General features: G+C 37.6%; 1 protein-coding gene across 6 annotated transcripts; it reads right to left on the bottom strand.

Moving 5' to 3' along the window:
• Positions 1-5,141: 5,141 nt before the first annotated feature.
• LYPLA1 (lysophospholipase 1) lies at positions 5,142-18,299 on the bottom strand. Of its 6 annotated transcripts, none has more exons than XM_027899443.1 (9): positions 18,167-18,299; positions 17,757-17,788; positions 14,738-14,803; positions 13,199-13,246; positions 12,306-12,376; positions 11,669-11,742; positions 10,866-10,967; positions 10,078-10,257; positions 5,142-8,579 (listed from the first exon to the last, which is right to left on the bottom strand). In XM_027899443.1, exons 1-9 carry the CDS (start codon positions 18,233-18,235, stop codon positions 8,526-8,528), a joined length of 696 nt encoding a protein of 231 aa, XP_027755244.1. In that variant the 5' UTR covers positions 18,236-18,299; the 3' UTR covers positions 5,142-8,525. The 6 variants fall into 6 exon arrangements, with proteins under 6 accessions (XP_027755244.1, XP_027755242.1, XP_027755243.1 ...); XM_027899441.1 differs by lacking the exon at positions 18,167-18,299 and adding an exon at positions 17,996-18,014; XM_027899442.1 differs by lacking the exon at positions 18,167-18,299 and adding an exon at positions 17,996-18,014 and having other exon boundaries at positions 10,078-10,254.

Genomic DNA, 18,299 nt, shown 5'->3' with positions numbered 1-18,299 from the left:
GGCACACAGCAGCGCTACTTACGCCGCCCCTGTTCGCACCCCGCAATCCATCCCGCCGCTCACTTGCTTCCTGTGACTGAGCCTTCCTTCGGCTGTCAGAAAGCAGAGAAATACAGCGGACACTTGATTTTATCAGCGTCAAAAGGACGGGTAAAGACCCTCTTCCCTGTAAGAGGAAAGGGGTGGGGTTTTTTTTAAGCCTATCTCTAAGGAGTGACTGTCATATGAAACGGAGTGAGGGTTTAAAATTGCCGTCTTCAAAAAAAGTTCAGTAATGTTAAGGAAGCTTCCCTGCCTGACCATCCAAGAGCGACTCTGGCAGTGACACCCACACTACCTGTGCTAGGACTGAGGCTGTATTACTTAACAGTCAGCGAAGCAAGATTTGGAGAGAAACTTTTGCCATCGTCCAAGCATCACACAGGGAAGTGCTGGAGTGCTTCTAAGTCTCAGAGCCAGTCTAAATCCTGTGTGCGTTCCAGTAGGGGATATCACATTTTTACAGAGTTCCAAGTATTTATGCTGCATATCATCAATGAAGTTCTGCTCACTAATTGAGCTATATTGCCTTATTACAATTTGTGTTTGAGAACACCATCATTAAGCCATTTCCGCTGTAAAACAGGAGAGTTTACCTCACGAAAACAGGAGGCATATCTGAAGGTTACAGACAGATTATCCCCTACTAAGATGCAGGAGGGGGCTTATACAGCAGCTCAAATCTATTATTAGTAAGCAACTGAATGCTGTGGATGCCCCAGTTGTAAACTGAGGACTGTAAAATATGTACATTTTGGAGAAGAGGTGAGGTAGCCTTTTCCCTGAAGGACACTCAAGGAAGCCACTATGGCAAGAACAATCAATACACTTGTCTGTCATACCTTTGGTAGCAAGATTGTCTCGTGTTTTGAAGCTGTACAGAGATGGGTGGTTTCCAGCCACTTCTACATCGTGCTCAATGCACACAAGGGTTGCAGCATCTGCCACTTGAAAGGCCTGCACATAGACAGACATGTTAGAAGCAATTAAAATTATTTGGGACCTACACAGGATCTTCCCACAGGTTAGATCTGGGCCATGAACTGGACAAGTATACAAAAACTTTCTCTGCAGCTTTTTTGTTTGTTCCGCCCAGCAGGGTCACAAAAAAAAAAACCCAACAAACAACCAAAGGAAAAAAAAAAAAAACAACGAAAAAGGAATGATTCCTTCAGGAAAACAGTATGTTTTCTTTCAGGAACACATTTGAGTGAGAAAAAAAAAATTAGCACTGCTTGTCACAACATTTAAGGGTTCATGCCAGTTCAGGATTAAATCCATTTTGTCTAGATGTAGTAAGCTACTACCTGTAATAATCAACACAGGTATTTATTTAACCTGATGCTAACCTCAAATGAAGTTTATCAACACTTCTCCCATCATCACATCAATGATAAAAGAAACACACAGTGTCTCAGCAGTTGAGAGCTTTTGCTACACTACATGGTAAACAAGCCTGTACGTGTCCTACAGTAGGTGCAAGTTAGGTCAGAGATAATGCAATCAAAAAACCATAAATCTCAAATCAGTCAGTATTGCTACTTAATTAAGTCTTCCAGACTTTTTCAACATGCCTTTTAAAAATACAGTTCAACACCTTCTTCGTTGGACGTGCATGGAATGCATGGAAAGAGTTAAAAGATGCATATGAAATCTATTAACATCCAAAATGTATCAGGTGAGGAACTGATCACTGTAAATTAAATGCTATGGCAGCACATACAAAAGGCCTGCTGCTGGTCTGTAAGGGGAAAGCACATCCTCCTTACTAAACATCTAAACTTGCCAAAGCAGCATCACAGAAATATCTTAGTAAAGAAATGAAAGATTAACCAGACAGTAATGCATATCCTTTTCTTTGCAAACAGATGCATTAAAAGCAAATGAAACACAGCTCACATTATTCCTATTGTATGCTACAATATCAGAATGATGTCAATTAACTGAATCAGCATTAACCAGATTCTTTATGTTAGCTGCTCTATCACCCTAGGGACAGCAATTCTTTATTGGAAAAAAAACACACAGCACTCTATGTGGTTGTTCTCTTTCAGCTGGTTCTAAACCCAGTAGCTCTATACAGCATCAAACGCTTCTGTAACATGTCACTAAGTCCAAAGAACTGCAGGAAAGGGAAAAAAGACCTAGTGAAAGTTAAATTATGCAACCTTTTCCTTTCTGTTTAGCTTCTTTGTCCTAAGTAAACCCATTAGAAAGAAGAAATAACACAGTTTGTTGCACTGCACTTACCTGTTATGGCATATTCTCTCCATTCTTTTCACCAACATTTTCTAAAAGGTATTGTACTCAAATCACATCATTCTCATTCAAAGAGCCTGTGTCCAACTTGCTACAGCCTGTCATTTGCTAGACCACAGGACCTTCAACAACACTAAGACTTAACAGGCAGAGATGGCCCTCCTAAGAGAGTGCACAAATGAAACAATGTAGATTTTTTTTTCTGACTAGTCGCATTTGATGTGAAACAGCATCTTCAGCAATTTGGGGCAGGAGGGGCAAACAGGAGCACACACAAAATTTACTGTGAAGGATCTCTGAACTGCTATCAAGGCACTAAAAATCCTCCATTTTCAGGACTGACATACTGTATGGAGAAAGCTCCTCTAATCAGGCATTAACACAACCATGTAAAATGTAATATTAACAGCATTGCAAAAGGTTTTACCCATTACCCCTCTCCTCTTCATTTAAACCCTCAGCGCAACAATGACTTGGGTCTACCAAAACAGAATCTCAATTGGTCTGAATCAGCCAACTGGTCCCCAACCTTTGCAGAGGAAGAGATGAGTTCAATTCCAGACACATAAGGGGAGCTATAACAAATGGAGGTTCCAATTCCTCATAATGACAAGACTTTCCTCAAAAATTTCTGAAACACTACTAGGCATCTTATTAGTTGTTCCATGGTTATTCAACAGAGGGGTTGTTTTTTTTTTTATTTACTTTTCAAAACTGTTATTAATATTTTCAAAATGTCTTCATTTTTTTTTCAACTTAGAAGCAATAACTGTAGGCATTTAAATATTAAAAAAACCCCACTTAAAATGTTTTTTTGTGGTTTTTTCCCAAGTTCACATTGTTAGAATCCTCTAATCTGTGGCTACTTTTACTTATTTTTTTCTATACAGACTGAAAGTATTTAAGCCTATTAAAGATCCCCTCCAATAATTTTAATACTACAACATAGCTAGCAAATTATTTCACACACAAGCCACTTTAAAAGTTTGCTTGTATTCACAACCAAGGAATGTTCAGACTTCAACTTTTAGACTCCATCTGTTCCATGTGTTAATGCAGTCAAGTAGCCTTTTAAAAAAAGAACCCCTGAGGGAAGAAATCTTTTCCACACAAAGAAGCTAAACCTCGGCTAACTGGCTAGAATTTTTAAGTTTTACAGATAAAAAAGGAGGCAATAGGTTGCTCTCTTCTAGTAATTGGCACTAAGGGAAAAACATGATCTACTGATTCACTTTGTGGATGTCCATTAAATTATACAAGTACTTAGTTTAAATCAGCTTTAATCAGCTACATCAAAGGCACTTGTTCAACTTAAAGAGACTTAATAAAACCTGTTATCCCAAAGAATAACAAGAATGTCAAGCAATGAAAAGGAAGAAAAAAAGGATGGGAGGCAGGGAGGGTGAATCTGTTCTACAGCTATTTATCTTCAAAGAATCACATTTCCAAGTTAACCAATAGACAAGTCTGAAAACTTCCTGAGTCACCTTCTTCATTTACACCGGCATTCTCATACTGCATTTGATAAAGTTTAATACAATACTACATTGTGTTGTTTGGGGTTTTAGGTTTGTTTGTTTGTTGGTTTTTTTTGTTTTGGTTTTCATTTTCTTACTATACTAATTTTAGGCAAGGTTTCTTCTCACAATTATCTTATCAGGGATGCCAGGACTTAAAGTAAATAGAAACTGCACATTACTCAAAGCATTTCTCATAAAATATAAACTGACAGATACTCTGTGCAGTATTGCATCTTTAATGTTACAAGCTATTCTTAGACTCTTAAGTTGCCACATCGTAGTCACATACATCACTGCATCTATCAGGCATTCCTGTATATTCATGAAGTTCCTCACCATACTGAACACTGACTTTTGGAGGAGTCTGTGGAGACAAGTCACCTTTTAGTTGCTTTAAGCTGCTTGAGGGGGAAGTCTGTCTTTACCACATGTACACCCCCATTCCCTCACTTACCAGATAACCTCAAATTTTCTCAGAGTGCCCTGCACTATGTATACCACTGATCACCCTAAAATATTAAACTTATATAGAGCATGTAAGCCTTGAGCTGAAAACTGCTTCTTTAGCAAATCTGTTAAGTGGTATGTGTGCCAAACCTAATATAACTTCAAAGCCTCCCTGACACCACAAAACTCCCAGAGAAAGGTGTAGCAATACAGAGAGAAAAGACTTTGGCTCTTTAGTGTCCTAGAATAACTCTACTAGAAAATATCTTAATTTCCTCTACTTTTCAAAATTATAAGAAAAGTTAAATAAAATTAACCTGGAATATGAAGAAAAATAAAATTATACTTAGCATTCTCACAATAATGTAGCAAAACATATCTTGGTGAGTGATTTTCTCTTCAGTAACTACCAATCATCATTATTCTGTATTATATTATCATGCAATGTATTTGCAAGAAGCCTATAGAGTTCCTGCTTCACAGCACATGAAAGCTCAACTTCTTTCAGGTAGGTATGGAAAAAGTCTTTAGTACTTGCCCAAACGCCAATGGAAATTTATTTTACAATGATAAAAAAATGGGAAATTTTTACATTTTCCCTACTACAGATATAATTTCCGAAGTTAAGATTTCTTATCATAAATAAAATGAGTAAAATAAATTACATCTTAGATGTTTATATTAAATATAAATGGTTTATACTTCATAGCACAAAGAGTAAACGTTCAGCATTTCTTCATAAAATTTAAGATACATAGGCCTTTTACATATGGCTTTATCAACATCTTACAGTTTGTTCTCAGTCCTATCCATCATCCCAAATAGCACCTCTACATAAAAGATGCATACAAATGATTTCAATGAAGTGCAATATACTCCATTAGAGAGAACCATCTTTTAATTAACAGTTCCAATACCAGTTACAGTGTACAGTACTTTTTGCAATCTACTGTGTTGTAATTACACAAGATAGTAGGAAGAGACCAAATCATACAGCCCTCACCACAGTACAGAACCCATTACAGGTTTATCTCAAGAATGGCTGGAAGATTTGGCTTATAACTCAACATGCTTATTAAGTGGGCAACATATTCCAACAAGAAGTCAGACTTGTGATTGAACAAAACTGCAGTCAAATTTAAGTAGCATTTTGAAATTAACATGAGCAAGTTAGACGCCCATTGAAACAAACTGATCTGCAAGCAAGGTATTTTCGTATCCCTGTTTTCACACGTTTGACAGACATCATCTCCTTTGGTGGAAAGTCTAAGAGTACAAAAAATAAACTTCATTATTGGACAGTTTTGAAATGTAGGACATTCACTGATAGGACATTCATATTTAGAACACCGACAGTCCAAGTTCTCCATTTTAATTGAATACTATGAAAAGTCCCCCATCAGACTGACCTATCATTCAGTTTCACGTATATGCATTATGAAAACAACTCCAACATCAAATCACTTAAGGTAATCATGAAATTCAGCTATAAGATCTTAGCCAAAGTTTCAAACAAGCCAGGAAGTTACAAAAGACAGGAGCTCAAGACATACACTATTACATGGACAAGACACAGACTTGAAGTTTCCTCTAGCTTCTGGGTTCTTTAACAACCCCCAACTACAACACAAACACACACTCCTGAAAAAGAAAATGAGGAGAACTCTTTCTAGAACACAGAAATTCAGAGTAAGTCAAAACATTTACTTATATTTACTTTGGTAACACAGCTCTTTGTAGATAAATCAAGCAGCAAAACAGCAGTATGAAAAAGAATCTTGTTATGATAGTTGAGTATTTGAACAAAGTTAACACATAAAAAGCATTTATAGAAAAACATCTGAAAGCATCACAATGATGACAGTTGAAGCTGACTTGGATTAGAGTGCATAAGTACTACAAACTGACCACAAGCTGTAAACACAGTTCATCAAACTGTAGAAAGTGTTATGAAGCTAACATAGAATGAAGTTTGGACTGATCTCATTTTAACATCTTAGAAATACTTTTTAAAATTCACTCTTGCAAAAGGAGGAATATGTGAAATAAGGACACAGTCAATTAGAAGTTAAGACAGCTGAACAGCATATCAACGAATCTACAAACAGAACATGAAAGTAATGAAGTAAAAATTATAAGCTCGTCCAAGAACTTTGGAAACGCCAATAACCAGGGAATTATGCAGACAACAGGGGAATGAAGATAAATCTAAAAACTAGGAGAAATAACATATAGTTTGCTTACCAAGACTGCAATTCAGCAGGACTGCAAAATTAGCTAATGCAATTTGGGAATGACTCCAAGCTAGAACATACTGTTTTCTCAAGAGGACTTTGGCAGAACTACAATAAGAATATTACAGTTTCTTCTGTGAACTAAATTAAATGAAAGACAAACTGGCAGATCTATAGAAGAGAGTGACTGAGAGAAATGACTGATTAAACTTCAAAGTTAATAAACATGCCCTCTTAACTACACAGATGGAGTATCTAAAACTGTTTCATTACCATTTAGGAAGAAAACTCCTTTTCAATTTTACATATTAACTGATGTTTCATAATCCATAGCAACTGGATTAGAAGAGAAAAACAGTTTCCTAAAAGTGAAGTATAATTCTCCACATATGTATTTGCACTGGTAGATGCCTCATAAATACATATATGCTCTAAGACAACCCCTTGATTAAGCTGGGAGAAGAAAATACCTTAAAGAAAGTACCTTAAACACAGATATGAAGCACAATGCTGACAAGAGAGATGCATCCAGAACAGGAATATTCTTTGACTGAAATTGTATTATAGTACAGAGCATTGTTATGCAGCATATTATGTAGTAAAAAGTGTAGTGCATTATCTTAAACATTCCTAGTGTGGCGACAGCCTTTGAGCTCCACAGAAGAGCAATTACCAGAAGTAAATTGTGGCTCTTAACTGCAAAAAGCTATTGAGTGTGCTTTAATTCCTGTAACCCAGTGCATTCTGCTATTTTAAGCTTCTAAAACAAGAAACATTTTGTACCTTGTAGATTTAAATTTTTTTTTCCCATGGTACATCTTCATATTCCTAGGCTATACTGATCTAGGGAAATGTAGACTGATACACTTGAAAATAAAACGCTTTGTTCCTTTCCAGAAAAAAAACAAAAACACGCAAGTCTCAACATGCAATAAGAAAAAGTATTATATGGTATCAATTTAAATTTTAGGTAAGTTATATCCCAATTGCAACAATATTTCTACTAAAAAGTAATTCAAATAAGTGAATGTGTATGTTGCAGATGAGAGTTCAATGATACACAAAACTACACAGCTGAGCTATTTTCAGTTAGTTACTCCAAAGCAGACAAAAAAAAAAAAAAAATCAAAGCTATATTCCGTAACTGCTCATGTGAAATATATAAACAAATGAAAACTACAATGACTAAAACATATTCAGTATGAAAACAAGATTTTTTTTAATCAAACTCAAATTTATCATATGCATTTGTTCAGAATTCTGTTCCAAGTCAACATTTGCAACAAGATTAAAAAAACAAAGACAGACAGTAAGTGACACAGGACAGCCTAACCAGGAATAAGTCCCTTTAGAATTTCCACAGTATCTACCTATATGAACAATTTAAAATTGAGGTGGTTTAAATACAAGAAATACCTTATCTGACTTCTAGCCATTAGAGATCAATCCTCCTTATCTGTTAAAAAATTAACATATAATCTTTAAAGCTTTATCCTTGGTAGCATTTATCCTACCATCACATGCTCACTATGTTACATGTTGTGTACTTTATGCCCACTGTGTTCCACATTGTGTACTTCATGCATTCATTACTTAAATGCTGTCATACGTTTTCAATGAGTATTAAGAACAAGCCATGTCTCAAGTACAACTAAACTGGTCACATCTATGTTGCTCACTTTAAATTTAGTTTTTAATTACTTGCACAAATAGTTTAAATACTTTAATAGTTCTGCAATCAAGGAAAAAAATCAGACATCTTAAATGGTATGTTTAGGGTTACATTCTGTAATTGTTACCTAGTCCCCTCATTCATATAGTTCCCACCAGTGGGTGATGAATACTAAAAAGATTACCTTTTCTTGTACATTTGTATTATTTAATCCTCGTCCTAAGTATAAATTTGCAACACAGTAGTAACACTGCAGGTATAGAAATAATGCTTCCTATCAGGCATATGAAAAGATTAACACTCTACCACAGTTGATGCTGGTGTATTTATATAGAAGGCTTCTCACAGATCAATTCAGTCTATGGGAGGTAGATGTTTGTCTATGAACTGTTTTACATCCATCATCTCCTGTTCAAAGATAAAAGTATGAAAGTACATATTAGTTGAAGTTCTCTGCTACTATATATTTAGCTACACTTAATCTTATTTTAGCATTTCAGTAATAACGAGCAGCTGGCCTACAAATATTGAGTAATTAGTTACTTGATAAAATCATATCACTTTGTACACAAGTCAAGGCTGATAAGTCTCTTCAAGGCACTCAGAAGAGGCTAAAATACAAGAGAAAGAGCAAAGACTACTTTTTCTCTCTGACACTGAGCAGGCAAGTTACATATTAAACATCAAGTGATCTGAATAGAAGCAGGCTGACCATGGATAGGATCTGAATGTAGCTCAAGCCATAGCTTTGTGCATATTTTAAACTTTTTCAAGTTAGCAACAGTGAGAAAAGGCAGCAGCTCTTCCTCCTAACCATTCAGTTTCATCTTCATGATGCTTCCTTCCTTAAGTAAATGCAATCCAGTGACTGGGAAACTATGCTACGTTAATTTTTCTTTTTTACTTATTCACTGTTGTAATAAAGAGTGCATTACTAATGTATTTGAGTAACAACTCAGTGATATTACTGCCTACATGCAATACTACTGTGTACATGTCCCAAAGAGGTTGTACAAAGGTACAGTTCCCTCAAGATACAACAATCCAAACTAAAAAAGTTCCGGATTCGGACAAACACAGATATGTTCCTCGCCTCGTCTTCTCTTTCTTGCTCCTATCGCTTGGTTCGTGTGAGTTCTGATGCTTCAACTCTCTACAGCTGCACAAACTGAAGCCAGCAGCTTTTGCCATTTTAACAAGTTCATAAGGTTCAAGGAAGTTTCTGATCAGCTCCAGAGCCAGTGCAAGGAGGAAGAGAGGGCCACAAGGTCACAAGCAGAGGGAACTAGTCCACCCCTTTCTGGCAGCAGCAAGTTATTACATCAGATCAGCTGCCTGCTGAGCCAGAATCATAAATAAAGGTTCTGAGGCTGCCTCTTCCATAATGTCAGCCCTCCCTCCCTATACCTTTGATGTCTCCATCTATAGAACCATCAGGATTCTTCCCTTCAGAATACTATGGTGGATTTTTGCTATGAGAAGATTCTCATTCTGTCTTCCAATTGGGTTTTTGGGGGTTTTGTTTGTTTGTTTGGGGGGCTGTTTTGGTTTTTTTTAGTTCATAAGCAAACAATAGAAATTTTGGGAAAAAAAAAAAAAAGGTATTTTATAGACCAAGTAGCCCACTCCCAGAAATACAATCTTATGAGGAAGTTCTCACTAGTAATTTAAACTTTTGCTCCAGATGCTTTTTTTAGCCAAGCACTCAGTTACTCACCAAAATAAGTCAGCAGCATGAAGAACTTGTTATTGGAAAAAAACCCACAAGTGAAGACAAACACAAAACCAACCAACCAACCAACAACTAACTCCACCCTCCTCTCCCCCACTCCCCAAAAGCAGTATTTGTTGTGAGGAAAAAGAATTAACCATACCCAGTTAAAACACTGAATATTAAGAAAATTACCTCAAGAGATGAGCTATGCATCATGCCAGAGTAAGTCTTGAAGGTTACATTGGCTGGATTTATCATACTCTTTAGCTTCTCAACAGTGAGGGAACCGAACATTACAGGAACCAGTGGGTCACAGTCCCCATGGCACTGAAGAACAGGAATGTCCTTGTTGACACCACCGATAGGGCCCTGGTAGGAGTGGAATTCGACAGGAGAAGAGAAGAAAGAGACACTAAGTGGAGATAAGGGTGCTAACACCTTGAAATTAAATAATCTCATGGCACTATGCCCTGTGGCATGACCAATAAGTTGAATTCCGAGGGGGGAAGAAAGACAATGTATAGTCTGCAAGTTCTTCATGAAGTAAGCTCTGTATCTGACAGTACACTAAGCTCAAAGACCTGCAAATAACATTTTGGCAAAAAACTTCAGAAGAGAAGAACATGACTTCTGTTGAAGTAAAAACCCTGAAACTTCATTCAACTACCCAGTCCCTAATGACAGTGCCTTGCAGATGGAACAAATGGCAGATAGGAAATTATTCTTCACAGAAAACTTGTTATATCCTTTAAATTTTCTAGGAGTGTCATTTTAAGCACAGAAAGCTCCTGAGTGTTTATTCATTCTTCCTACTGAGCAAAATCTGCAACTCTGGGACACTACTTTAAAAATTTCAAAGTTATCAAACAGCTGTCAATATCTGGTAATAACGACGGCCACTAACTCCTGCAGCAGGTACAATTTTGAGATATACTCATTCCCCAAAGGTGTAAACTGTCTTAGGAAAGAAACATAAATACCTGAGGAAAAGATGCCCGTAGAGGAAGCCAACAGCTGAGGGCTACAACACCTGCTAATTTCTGATGTGTTGTAAGAGCTGTATACAATGATAAAGCACCTCCCTAAGATAAAGAGACATAAGTATTAGAATGGTCACAGTACTCTCCCTTTTAATGCTCGTTTCAAGATCTCCGATTTTTCTTTTAAAGGGCATTTTCTATTTCAATCTACCCTTCTTTGGAACCAACACTAGAAACAGGTGTTTTGCTTTTTCTCCTTCCCTCCAAGACCAGGTGATGAATTCAGACGTAAACCAGCAAATTTACTGTAACTAACAGGTGTGAAAAAAACCAAAGCACTATTACTCACAACAGTATTATCACTGCTTTCTTATTTCAATTTATTTGCATGCAGACTAGAGAGTTGATGTATGGACCAATTAATCTACTCAGCTACCTACCACGAGTATGAAGGGAATATCTGCCAAATAAATCCAGACCACAAATATCTACCAAATTAAATTTAAATTAAAAATACTGCAAAATTTTCAAGCAAAACTATATATTATGTGCATAAAGGTTTTAAATAGACTGTTAATTTTAGTACCTTTTTACACAGGCATATTCATTATCCAGTGAATAATAATCACTTCCATAAAGCTAAGGAACTTTATTTGTTAAAGCAAAGGAAAATTGACAACTTAAAATTTTATCAGCATCTAACATCAGGTCTTTTCAACTGATTTGTCTGGATTTCCCACTTTAAGAAAGCTAGGTAACTTCCCTAGGAAAAAAATATACAGTTCTTTCCAACCATATCTTACCTGAGAAAAGCCTCCTAGAATAATTCGATTAGAAGGAATTCCATTTTTTACTTCTTGATCTATCAGTGCTTTAACTGTGACATAAATAAAGGCCAGTAGTTAAAACCCACTCCATTCTCAAGAAAGATACTTTCCTCCTGGCATCAACAGAAAGCTAGTGAAAGGAAAATCTAGTCTGCTGTATGTTAAAAAGTATCAAAATATCTAGAGCTCGGTAAGAAATTTTAGTGCCACTGTATCATTTTCAAAGCTGAAAAACACAGAACAAAGTCTTGCAAAAGCCCCACTGCTGGGGAGACAGTGTCCTCTTCTAAGTAAAAGCAACACGAGTGGATGCTCATACAGCTCTAAGCCATCACACTACCCAAAAGCTCTTAAAAGAAAAAAATACACTGGTTCCCATGTACATTTCATATTTGAGAGTATGAAGTGTCTATATTGGTGATTACTTATTAATAAAGTTTAAAAAACCAACCAAACAAACAATGCATTTAGCTAAACTTTGGTCAGTGGTAATACAATATATACATACTGTTTTCCCTAAAAATGTCACCTTCGGAAAACCTGTTTCAGACTGATAATTCATTTTTAAGAATACACGGAAGTACTTTTAAGAAAAAAATATTCCTAAGCATACCATTCTCCGCCGCCTGCTTGATCCCAGCTTCATCTTCCTGTGAATCTGGAGAAAGTCCAGTGATATCAAACCTTACAAAAACATCAACAAGAGCATTATTCATTAGAGCATCCATTTCACTTCCTTAATACACAAATATTAAAATTTGGATGTTTTCCAGATAAAAATTTTAGCTGACATATTGTTTAGTACCATAGATTACAAGAAACACATTTACATCTGTAAATGTGGCTTAAGAGGCTAGATCTAGTCAACAAAGCTTTTCTGAGTTTTGATATCTTCTGTAATTTACTGCAAATTAAGAAGCTTAGTTTTGATATTTCCTCCACAAATATTAGCAGGAATTTCAATTTATCAGTTCTATGTACAAATTAAAATATGTTTTGAAGAAATATAGGAAAAACAAACACAAGTTACTTGAGGAAAAAAAAATCAAAAGCCAACAAAACTGAAGACTGGTTTAGGACCACTGAAATCTGTTCTCTATTCAGAATGGATGTTATAAAGAACAGTTTCTACATATCCTACTGACCCACCAACAACAATATAGTAGCAACAATATTTTTACTGCAAGTTTCTACTACTACTACTGACGACAATGGAATTCACACACGATGCAGACTACAGACTGTACCTGTAATATAAAATGGGGTTTTTATTTTAAGACATACAGATTAGTCCTGAGGAATAACCATTACCACAGACACACAAGGATAATTAGCGTACTCATGAGAGCCCTTTTACAAGAACAGAACTAAAGCAAAAAGCTTTTTGTACTTGCATGTGATTAAAACCAGACATTCAGGTTGTTCATGACTTTAAATTAAGAATAATGAGCTCAAACCCCTAGATATATTTTGATTAGAATCGTCTGCAATTGTACAAATACTTACCATGATGGCATAGACATGTTCATGTTCAAAGAAACTGGCATGACTGGCCTAGAAATGAGAATGAACACCACTGACATAAGATAGATTCTGAAATTCAATAATGCACATGCAGTCACGTCATGAAATTACATATCTCTAATTATGTCTTACTTTTAAACTGTAATTATCATGAGCTGCTTTGCAGCATCTCTTGAAGGAAACTCTTTTGAAACCTGCCAGCTCAAACATATTTAATATTCAGGGTTAAATTACCACTTTCTATGGCGAGCAAGCAAAACATTATTGGGCTGCTTTAAATGTGCGTGTGTGCAACTGCATATATTTCATATACATATTTTAATATATACCTGTATTATTTAGTTATTTTTAAGTGGGAGTCCTTTATCACAGTTCCATATGCATCCTCAGGGGATGAAGGCACCGTACACAGCACCATTAGCAGACCTAAGGAAGTAGACAAATGCATCACAGTGGTGGATGCAAGTCTGGCCCCACATGCTGAATTTGCTTAGGCAGGGCCTGCCTTCACTGCAGGACTCCTTCCCACCCCTGCACTACTGAATGTCATCTTTTCAGGCACATCAAGACAACTTCAATGGACCATGCCATGGATCAAATCTGGCTTTAGTTTTAATCTGTGGAAACTGAGGACCATAAGTTCTGCAGGGAAAGACTGAAAGAAGACAAAGGGCAAGCAAAGAAAACAGCAGATCTTGCTAAGCTCCCTTTGAATGGCTCAGGAAAGTGCAGCCATGTGGTAAAACAAATATATAAATCACAGCCCAGTAATCAGCAATACACCAAAAAATTGCTTACTTCTCTCCCTACCATCCTTGCTCCACATATCCCAAGACAATCAAAATTTTATGTTAAAATAAATTAACATTATACTTAATTACTTTTTCTACCATTAATTAAACACTAGATAGAACTTAATGCTGTTTATTGACTCCTGACTCCTTCCAGAAGTAATTCGCTTCTCAAACTGCACAAAGATAGGTCAAAATGCATAATTTCCTGAAAGTATTAATATCTCATGAAACTTTAGGTTTCCCTGTACCATACAGCTAGTTTCAATATACTATATACACACCCAAGCTTAAGTACATGTACCTAATACAAATTATATATAACAGTAAGTAAAATACAACAAAAACAAACATTACTCCTTGATAAAACTGTTTTTTAAGTAAATTATTGGGTGGGAGGACAGGAAACAAACAACTCAAGCCACTGAAAACAAAGTCAAAATAATCAAACTTTGCAAACATGCAAACCTTCCAAACATGCTTTCAGTCTGAACTAATAAGAAAAACAACATACAAATAAAAATGCAGTTTTGCCCTAAAGTAAATCATGCAGTAGTTCCTACAACCAAGAAAATGCCTATTATCATCAGCATAATTTGAGAATGTATATTTACATAAAAAAACCCAAAATGCAGAGACATCCAAATCCCTTTTGACTCCATCATCTGTGCAAGTGTCTTAATATGCAACTCTGCAGAATAAGGTAAAACAAGAAAAGTTACAAACTTACGCATGCGGGCAAATGTATTTCACATGGGGGCTTTTGATACCTGCAAGCGCTTCTGACCATCCATGCCTGTTAACGAGAAGTATATTAAATTGTCTTTATGCTTTGGCTTAGCTCTTATTTCTGTACTGGCGTATCAGCACAGTCCAAGTATGAAATATGCAGAATTAGCTCAATATAAACACATTTCTAGAAAATTTTTACATCAACCACAGTATGCAATGAATGTAGTACTAAATTTGTTCAGCCTCTGAATGCTTGTAGCACATAGACATCTAGGAAGACTTTATCTGACTACCTCAGTTGTGACACAGCTGCAGAAATACCACTTTGGCTCTAAGCAAAGCCAGCTCCGTATCTCTATGGCTTTATTAACTTGTGCGCCACAACAGATGAACTCGGGTATCCTGCTTCCAGGCAGCTCAGAGGCTGCTTCGCTGCTCCTGCAAAGTTAAGGCAGTTTCTTTCACAGCCAACTCTGCTCTTTCTGAACCACATTTCTCCATGAGGGAGAGCAGCAAACTGACATCTAAGCTAACTCCACGTGAAGCCAACCTAATCAATTAGACGTATTAACTTCAGCTCAGCTCAAATGCTCTTGGATTCAGGCTGTCCTAAACACCACTCCAGAGCGCAGCAGCTTTTTAATCTCAAGCACATGCTGTATATGAGTTCTCAGAACAACGCAAGGTCTGCACAGAAGATGAGTTAATGAGCTTCCACCAATCCAGAACACTCAAAAGCATAATTTTTAAAGACTCTCTACTGGGCTCATGTTGACACAAACTGACCTTGACCAAAATCTGAAACCATGCAGAAACACTGCCTGTGCCTGCACTTGGCTTTACAGAACACTCAGTAGTACTTTTATTTCCTGATTTTCTCACCATTCAGTATTCCTAACTCACCCACTAAATTAGATATCGGAAATTTGACTCTAAGCAGAAAACACCTTTAACAAATTCATCACTGACACAGCTGAACTAATCAGACCTACGGCAGACAAGCATGTTTGAAGCACTGACCGTATGTCTCAGCCTGCTTCCTACCAATACTTTTATATATATTATTAACAAATTGCAGGTAATATGACTTGCATAACATTTGCAGTATCACAGAAGACCAAATAAGAATCTAAAGGAGAAATACAGCTGAGAAAAAACAGCTAAGAATACGGGGGCCTTTTTTAGCCAACTACGAAGATTAATTTGACAAATTTGGAAAGCAACACTGTATACACATTTACGCAGGCTCCTTAGAATAGTCCTCTATGTTGTACCTTTTGTTCAGATTTTGACAAGTGTGTACCAATCTTTAAGTGCCATTTACATAGGAGCTAAGAGAGAAAAAGAACACAGCCTCTGTTAGACACTTCCCAGCATAAGAAAAATACAGTTGGTAAACTGAAATGATCAGTTTAAAAACCCAGGTGAAGTACAAGTGAGCTTAAACTGGGGGATGTTACAAAATTGTTAATAAGGTCTCTCCAGACAATTTTTTTGGGTCACTACTGCAGCTTTTATTTTTAAAAAACCCAGCAGTATGTTAAAGGCAGCTTATTTAATCTGATCTGCAGCAGACTAGAGGAACAAACACAACTAAATCACTGTACTTCCTCAGAAGTGTCATGTCTTGTTAATGCACACATTTCAGTATACTCGGTGCATTTGCAAGTTTGAGACTGCATTAGCCTTGACACCACGATGGAAACACCACCTTGACTAAGGAACACAACTTACATTAAAGAGCAAGTCTCTATTTTTTTACCCCTTGCCAAAACCAACATCAACTCCATTTGCAAGCACTCAAATTCCAAAAGCTCAAAAGATTCTGCAATCATTTGCTGAACATTTGGTGCCAAGATGCAGGCAGTCCTGCTCCCTCAGCTGCATCCTACCAGCAAAAAGGAAGAGGAATAATGCAAACAAGGCGTTGTGTCAGCACAACAAATCAGAGCAGAAAATCTCCACTTGTAGAGTACTGCAAAGTGCATTGGGCTTGATTCTTTTTTAAAGTTACTAAATGTCCAGGTTATGCAAGTTTTAATTCTGATGGTTGACTTGTTTTAGTTCTTCAGAAAAAATGTACATCTTGAATATGGCAAGTTTCAACCCTGAGGCAACATTCAAGTTCCAGGTAACAGAAACAGAGTTCTTAAAAAAAAAAAAATTATGTAATTTTGCCCATAAGGGAGCATAACAGACAAAGCATTCATGCTACTTATTTTCAGTATCTAAGTGTCAGTTTCGTTATATTCTTCCACTACACAGGTTTAACACACTTCGAACTTGTTAATTCAGTGGCTTTAATGAATGCATGCTTATTTCTGGGCACACAGAAGCTTCAAATGGAAACATTACACCACAGCTAGAATACCTCCTAGAAATCCCCTACTACTCTTTCCATTTCTACTCAAACATGGAAATAATAGGAACAAGGTAAACAGGGCATTGCACATTTTATTTAGGTGGGGTTTTTTGTACTCTGAAGTCCACATCTCATAGAGAGAAATCTGTAGATATTGGGTGACTACTTTGGAGTTTGCTTAGATAAATCAAATAGATCTGGTAAGCACAAGATACTGAAGAAGCAATGCACTAACAGCTCATATTGGTAAGCCAACAATCCACAAGTTCAGAATAAAAAAAGAACTTTAAATTTAGACAAGCACAGGAATAACCAGGAACCCACTCCCAGGAAAACAAAAGAACAGAAGCCTCCAGACTTCTTTTTCTACCAAGTTTGACATAAGAACAAAAGCGAGATCACATTCAAGCCAAATTAGGTAAGTGAGTGAAAAGAGAGAAGAAAAAGCTTTTGAGGTCTTAGTGGGAAATTTTAAATAAATAGCTGTCACCATTATTGCAGGAGACATGAAGTTTGATCTGTTGTTGGCTGCTGCATTCAACGAAGGGCAAAACAAGAAGCTTAAGTAACTTTTAACAGCTCACGCCTTTAAAACACGCAGATTATATTTGAAACTATAATAACTACTGAGTATGTAACAAATCAGAATACACACCCGGTATCTCCCAATCCATGAAGAAAAATGACCTGAGGGAAACAAAAGCAAAACGTAGCGGTTTCAGATCACTAACCACCCAAACGCACCTCGCCCTCGAGCCACAGACGCCCACACAAGGTCAGAGGCAGTTCGCCGCTCGGCACCACTTTCTCAGAAGACAAAACTCCGCTCCGCTCCCTTCCCCGCCCCGGCCCCGCGCCGCCATCTGCGACCACCCCCGCTTGGGCACCGCTGACCTTCCAGGTGCCGGGCCCGGCCCGCCTCGGGCGGGGAAGTACCGGGAGAGCCCCGCCATCCCGCCCGGGCCCCCCGCCCGCCATACCCCGCGGGCCCGGCCCGGGGCCGCGCAGCACAAAGCGGGGCGGGGGCGGCCCCTCCCGCGGCTCCCGCCCCCCGCCCGCACTCACGGCGGCCGTGGCCTTCCTGGCGGCCGGCACGATGGCGGGCAGCGGCGCCGACATGTTGTTGCCGCACATACACCGGGCTGCGAGGCGGCCGCGGGACACGGGCCAGCGGCGGGAGGCGGCGCGGGAGGGCGGC

Source organism: Empidonax traillii, unplaced genomic scaffold (genome assembly GCF_003031625.1).
Source record: "Empidonax traillii isolate 1590-97213 ecotype Southwest subspecies unplaced genomic scaffold, ASM303162v1 scaffold667:size605846, whole genome shotgun sequence".
In the NCBI taxonomy this organism is placed as follows: Eukaryota; Metazoa; Chordata; class Aves; order Passeriformes; family Tyrannidae; genus Empidonax; species Empidonax traillii.
This window is presented reverse-complemented; position numbering and strand designations above follow the sequence as displayed.